The following is a 7,214-nucleotide window of genomic DNA, read 5'->3' as shown; positions in this document are numbered from 1 at the left end:
TATGTCTCGTTTAATTTATTGGCAACAGGGTACAAAAAAGTAGTCATTCTTATAAGTAATCAGTACAGACCCTAAAGCCAAATTCCTCCTATACGACGATGGTAAACACACGATTTTCTCCGACTTTCTGGCTAAATGTCTACATAAAACATTCTACAAAACAATGAGGTAATCAACTTAGCAATATATTATAATATGCTAAAGAAATGCATTATCAAGTCCTCTCGAAGATGAATAGCTGAACCTCAAGAACAGTAGATCTTCAACGGCTAAGATTCATTCCTTAAGCCTTTTATTCCAGATCCTCGATCCTATCGCGATGCCGCTTAATCGCTTCTTGGTGCCTTTTTATCTGCTTCTCGTGATGGGCGATTTCATCGTGCAATGTGTTCTTCAACTGCCTTAACTGCTCTTGTTGCTGCGGAATGAAAGGATGAATGACAATTGGGAAAAGTTATATGCGCGTTAAGGACAACGAAGGCTTCATCGAAAGCTTCACGCACTTTAAGTCTTAACACACCTTTTTGTAAAAGAACTCCTCTTCATGGGCCGCTTCCATTTTTCCGAATGCTCCACCAGCTTCTCGAATAGATCCTCCACCACCGCCACCTTTGCCGGCACCACTTCCCAATTCGGACATTAGACGGGATTGACTACAAAAAACAATAATTAATGCTTAAGGGGTTGAACAAATTCACTCAGGGGCTATCAACTTCGGCTATCAGTGCCCTTCATGACGCTCGCTTGCATGAAGCATATGCCTAACAACGATTACACCTATAAACAGTCAGAAATGAAGCGTACCTGATGACGAAAGCTCGACGACCAATATTGGCAAACTTAACAGAAAACACTGACATGATGCAACAATGTAAGTCGACACGTGCAACCGAAAGTGGCCGGTGAGTGCAACTGTGTTACGTGAGAACGGCAGGAAAAATGTTGAGCACTGTAATGGCGAACTTAGCGCACCTCGATGCGTTCTTATCGAAGCGGGATGATTTAAATTATACCGATTGACGAACCCATCCCAAAAACCCCGTTTGTAACCTCAATATGCCACATTTTAATTAGTTTTCATAGAAATTAGAACCACGAAATATTTAAAGAGTGGAAAATTTAGATAACTTACCCGTAAAATCAAGTAAAAGAAGGGATACGAAAATATCTCAAAAACCAGTCCTCATGATGAATACGCAAGGTCAAAGATTCAAACGTATGTGTAACTAATTTTAAAATATTATAAATACTTTCGACGATTTTTATTTTAATCAATGAGAATTTGAGCTATCATTTTGAATTTATTCTAGTGACCTCATGCCTAATGACTAAAATATTCAGACAGATAACTTTTAAGGCTGTTTTACTAGGGTCACTCACTTGCACAAAGAGACGTGTGTACGAAGGCGCAGTCAGAATTGGTCCCCTCATTGCGGGCACTCGCCACAGCAAATTTTGGAGGGGGGCCTGGAACCCCTCCAAAGTTTGGCCACGTTGATCGGTGTTTAGTGAGGGTCTTTATAAAATTCTATTTTCGCACGAAAGTTGTTCTTAAGCCTTACCGTGGGTGCTGTAGGTACCCGCACTATATATTCTTCCAAATATGTCATGGGTGCATGGAGAGTCATACCTCAGCGAGTGAATGCTACTTGACAAAGCGTGTGCGAATGCGACCGATATTGAAACGGCCCAGCCTCCCAAAGCTTTGTGCTCGTTTGGAGATTTTATTTCATGTGAAGTAAGCGCAAGGGGAAGACAGAGAAATGTCTGGGCTAGAGATAGCGCAGGGACACCTACTAACATCCCAATTCAGCGTGAGACAACAGCAAGAGGTTATCTTTCGTTAACTGATGAGGGCCAACATAGTACGCATAAAAAGCGCCAGCTCGCGGAAGAAATTAATTCGCTTTGTCGAAAACAATCTTTTGTAGCATTTTTATGCACGTTTTCAGCTCCCTGGATCGAAAAAACCTCTGCTTACACAAGGCCAGCTTTTTTCGATGCGATCCCAACAGGAAACCGATAGACCTCGATGGCTAACCGCGGATGGAAAAGGAAGCGAACTTCCCGCTAATTGTGTCATAACTTCCTTAAAACGCATTTGGTGTAAACGGGATGTTGATCTCTGACAAAGATAAACAAGGTTGCTGGGTTGTAACGAGACTCCATGCTGACAATTACCGTCATTTCCCGAGGCTTCGTCCATCACGCACTCCCTCAGATCATTAGGCACAGTGGCGTAAATAGGAATATGGTTTATGGGGGATGGGATGGCCAGAGGTAGCAATCCGCCCCCCCTTATCCCCCCCGAGGCAAGGGGGGTCGGGAAAATGTTTGAAAAGTGAGATGCCTGGAATTACATTTTACAAATTTTTGGCACAAAATTTTTAAATTCAAGAAGATGCAGTTATTAAAAATCAAAACAAGACAATAGTTTTAAATATTTTTTTAAAATATCTCTGAGGCTTTGGGGGGGTATCTATCCCCTCCTCCCCCCATAGTTACGCCACTGATTAGACACATAATATTGTTACTCAGGTCAGCCAATAACGGCCATCTTGAGCGCTTATGATTCAAGTTTTTCTCAGTAGCGGATAAAAAAAACTCGGGGGGGGGGCGCAAAAGACATCTTGAGTTACCTTTAATTTTATCCTGATAAAAAAGAATCAAGTCACATGCAGAGTTTAAGAAATTTTTAATCATATTTATTACACACACTTACAAGACAATACCATCTTATGATATAAAAAAGTTATAATTGTGGTTGTGCAATGTTTGGCGATACGGGTGAGCCCGCAAGGGGGGGCGCGCGCCCACTTCTCCCTCCATCTGTATCCGCCACTGGTTTGCCTGGGAAATGCACATCGTTGCTAACTCCTGTAAGTTATTTACAGTAGTTCGCACTTTTGTCAAATTTTCTACGAGAGAAATAGGTGAGCCTGAAATAAAGGAATATTCTTCAAGAATTAATCGGCGAAAAATAAAAATTTGCCTTTACAATATAATAAACAATATAATTCAACGTGACGCTGTCAGAACCTTAATTTTTCCGCATAAATTGGTAGTCTCGGTGTTTAAAGATGCAAGCCATACCCAGCCAGGGGAGAGGGTATCCTGATTCGTTGATCGTCAGGATTTGTATTTTTCCGGACACCATGGAGAAGATACTCTGGCCTTTTCCGCACCTGTAAAACCCCCAAATGATGATCGGATCCACTTAATCATCCGTTAGCATCTCAAACTTCGTTGCCCTGTTATTTCAAAGGTCCAGCCGCGATGAGACATCTCCGAGGCCCATTGCATTGGGTCTAGCGCAATGGGTTCATATTTATCATCATCTTAAAAGTACTTTCTTCATATAGGGGAGGCTGGGGGTAATGAAGGTCACCTAAGAGCAAATTAGTATAAAGTCAAGCCAGTTATCGCGGTTGCGTCAAGCATAAAGAGGGCAAAGAAGTTCGCCGAGCATCTCGTCAACCTGCTCAGCGCACAGTGGACGCAATTCGGAAAAAGTCGGACTGAAGTCCTAAAATGCCTTTTTTGAGACAGAGAGTTGAAACTTGGCGTGTATGCTCAAAAGTAATTGTTGATCATGAAACGATAGGTAATTTTTCATTGACCGTCGCACACAGAAGAAACTTTACGGAGAGTGGAGGAGCTTGTTCTTTGGGACCGCAGGCAAACCTTAGACAATATTGCAAAGATAAAACTGGACTGTGTAGCAGAGACTCTAATGACTCTATTTTGGCATGAAACCAAAGCAGTTTTACCAGTGTTACGCGTTCAGTAACCAAGTACGTGGATCCAATATTCTATAGTAATATATTCGATTAAGTATTTCGAAACGATTTAGACTTTATAGTATGCTGATTTGTAAATGAAAAACTTTGCTGTTTCTACAATTTGGAACTTTATTTTCCTGACTAGTTTCGATACACTGTATCATATTCATAGGACTAGCCCTAGGACTTTATAGTATGCTTAAAACGAGCTTTTTTTCCAAGATTTTTGTTTTATACTCTTAAAAAATCTCTGGTAGTTATTATGACGAAAAATCGATACGGAAACAGCTAATGTCTACTTTATGTCAGGCTTTGCCGGAACAAAAGGGTCTGCTATTTTGCGACATTAGGTATACCACACCAATCAGGGGCTAATCCAGGAATTCTTTCTGGGGGGGGGGGCACAAGCAAGGCCGTATCCTGCATTTTGTTCCGGGGGGCACAAGGATACCCCGTAATACAAAACGAGCGCAATGATAATGGGACCGTATTAAAAATCTTGCATATTTTAGAGGGGTCTTGGGGGGGGCACGCGCCCCCGTGCCCTCGCCATCCCCCCTCCCCCTAGATCCGCCTATGACACAAATATTGAAAAATAATTGTATATGTACATAAAGTGAACACACTACATTACCCGAATATAACATTTTTTACTCCATTAAAAAATCCTTCCAAAATTCTACCAGAAGCTTAACTCCTAAATTATACGAAAAAAAAACGAGAGATCGGGCGTGTTTTTGGAAATTTGGTCATGTTTGGACCTCTTTATCTCAGAAGCGGTTGAGATCTATGAAAAATGACTTGTTTTTTAATGAATGACAATTGCTTTTGAGCATACACACCATGTTTCAAGTCTCTACCTAAAAATAAGCAATTTTGGACTTTTGTCCGGCTTTTTCCGATTTCAGATAAATGTGCGCTGGGGCACTTTTTGTTCCTCCCCTCATGACATGGAAAAATATAATAACAAAATAGATTAACTAGATTGGTAAATAAAAAATGAAAACATAATATAAAAATTTCCCAAAAAAGTGTGTAACGTTTTTTTATTTCCTCTTCAAACTTCACAAATATGTAATTACATTTGAAAAACACTTTTTATAAGTTAAAAACTCAGGAGCAAAGAAGAGACACCCGCACGCCACAACTTTTACAATCCAACTCTATACACTCCCTTCCGCGCCGTCAACAACAATTGCTCCATTCCCGTCTGTTGCTCATTATTGCCCCTGTCCTCCTCCCATCAGTCGTCACAGCCACATCCAATCCAAAACAACTCAAAATTAAGTGTTACAAGTGATTGATCCATCGATTGTTTTTTGTTTGCTTTTCATTAACATTAGTTCAATTTTTTCTGATTGTTCTCACTTTCGTAATCTATTCATTGCTGACTCCCCATTTCTTCACACAAGCAACATTCTACACTGCTAAGTTTGCAAATGCGCCATTTATTAAAATTACCTTTTTGGACTTGCTGGTTGGGGTGATTCTCTGACCCATCGGTACAGCTTAAGTAGCGTGACGCAGCCATCCTGTGAGATTCGTGACTTCAGTACAAAACGTGGGATTTATGCTTCAAAATACTTCTCTTCTCGTGACGAGTGCAACCTTTCCCTCCAAAGGGTTTCCACTAAAATCCTCCGAATTCCTTTGCTCTCCACACCCCTCTAAACATCAAAATAACCTCCCAACTGAATTATTTTTTTATTTGATTTATTTTTATTGATTGATTTTTTATTTTTTGTACATCCTATTTATTTTGCAACTAATTAAAAATTTTGTGAAATAAAACCTAAACAAAGAATGTAATGTGTTTTCAAAGCATGCTCCCAAATCAGATCACGCCATAACTATTTGTTATATACAACTATTTGCTATAACAACTATTTGCTATAAGTTGTTACTATTGCTTGAAAAATAAATATACACTTGACCAAAAAACTAAGTTTAACAGCGTAATATCTATTTATCTTTTGAATAAATGAACATTTGTCATTGGAGAGCGAGTGAAGGGAAAATATAGAATACACCGCATACTCACCACAGAGGTGATGAAAATAACCAATTCGAAAAAGTATAATTAACAACTAATGTATACACAAATCATGCGATTCACTTTAAAAAATACTTCCGTGCCTTATTTACATAACAAAAGCTATGAAATTAATCGCAGATACGGAATATAATTTTCTCGAATTTTTAAATTAAAATTTAAAAATTAAATCTGTTTCCAAAAGGAAACATACAATTGGACTATACATAAACGGTTAACGCCCCCCCGCCTGCAGCAATGGCATTTGTCTGGTTCGATCATATTTGAAGGTCGACCTTGCACATCTTGGAAGTAATATTGACGTCCGTTTGCCATCTAATCCAGTGCTTATAATTTCGGCACCTCTCAGGGGAAATTGGCTATTATAATTCGACGCCGCGCCGGCAGTTTTAAAAATGTCATCTTTTTTTATACTAGGTGAAAGATAATTTGTCATTGTTAATTTTATCACATGTGTAAAGAAATAGGAGGTTTTAGGGAAGGGGTAAGCAGGGTCGCTCAAGGCAAAATAGGTACTTAGCCGGGCTAACTGCCGTCATGTCGACCCCCTACCGGGTAGGGGGGGAGGGACGTAACAATAAAACCCGGGAGCCTCCCTTGATGTTTGGCCGTTTGGTCGCCCCCCTACGTCGCCCCGGGAAATCGCCAAGGTTTCTCGGCCCTGGTTTATATTTGAAAATCGTGTGGAGATTAATGCGGGCATGCGTTCCGTTAGGTACCTAAAATTTTAGAAATTAAGCACTGATCTAACCGCGCAGCGTTGATCTGAAGTGCGGACGCTTAAACGATTGATTACTTCATGCGTTCATATCAACATTTACATAAAAATGAGTTCATAAACAACTCGTTACTTCATGGGTTACTTCAATCGAGAATATTATACAGTTAAATGTCGTAGGTAGGTACACTGCAGCAGAAGTAGAGATATTCTTACTCCACAAAAAATAGCACTATGGTTTGTGGTATATGCAAAATAGAAGGATCAATGCACTCCTCTGTTTTTTATTAATTTGTCATTTTACCAATTCTTTGTTTGTGCACTCAACAAACTAGTTATCACTAAAGAAAATAACAAGAAAAAAGTATTCAGTAAAAATAGCAATTTTCAACATTACAACGCACGACACAAATCTAATATTTACATGCCCCCGAGCCGCCTGCACAAATTCACTAACCGTCAACAGTGGCGGATAAATATGGGGGCGCAGGGATCAGCGTCCCCCCCCTCCCTTGCGGGACTCATAGGCCCACATGATTTAGCTAACTACCAGAAAACATCAAAATAAGATTAATTCAATGTAGAATGTAGGCATTCACGTCAGGGCCTGTGGCAAGGGTCCATCGGGCGCCGCCAGACCTTGGCATCTTGAACTGTAAGC

The 7,214-nt window shown here is 40.1% G+C and overlaps 1 protein-coding gene across 1 annotated transcript; it reads right to left on the bottom strand.

The window, feature by feature from the left end:
* On the bottom strand, window positions 1-973 carry LOC124155378 (ATPase inhibitor mai-2, mitochondrial-like). The gene is made up of 3 exons (XM_046529145.1): window positions 805-973; window positions 521-653; window positions 1-418 (listed from the first exon to the last, which is right to left on the bottom strand). The coding sequence occupies exons 1-3, from the start codon at window positions 858-860 to the stop codon at window positions 293-295; spliced, it is 315 nt and encodes a 104-aa protein (XP_046385101.1). The 5' UTR covers window positions 861-973; the 3' UTR covers window positions 1-292.
* Between the last annotated feature and the right edge of the window lie 6,241 nt (window positions 974-7,214).

This window comes from Ischnura elegans, chromosome 3 (assembly GCF_921293095.1).
Source record: "Ischnura elegans chromosome 3, ioIscEleg1.1, whole genome shotgun sequence".
NCBI lineage: Eukaryota > Metazoa > Arthropoda > Insecta > Odonata > Coenagrionidae > Ischnura > Ischnura elegans.
The sequence above is the reverse complement of the archived record's forward strand: the minus strand, read 5'-3'. Positions and strand labels throughout refer to the sequence as shown.

Excerpts from the sequence above, each read along its gene's own strand:
- LOC124155378 (XM_046529145.1), bottom strand. The coding sequence starts at position 860 with ATGTCAGTGTTTTCTGTTAAGTTTGCCAATATTGGTCGTCGAGCTTTC. Across the intron at positions 654-804 it reads CGTCGAGCTTTCGTCATCAG|TCAATCCCGTCTAATGTCCG; the intron begins GTACGCTTCATT and ends TGTTTTTTGTAG. Across the intron at positions 419-520 it reads AGGAGTTCTTTTACAAAAAG|CAACAAGAGCAGTTAAGGCA; the intron begins GTGTGTTAAGAC and ends TTCATTCCGCAG.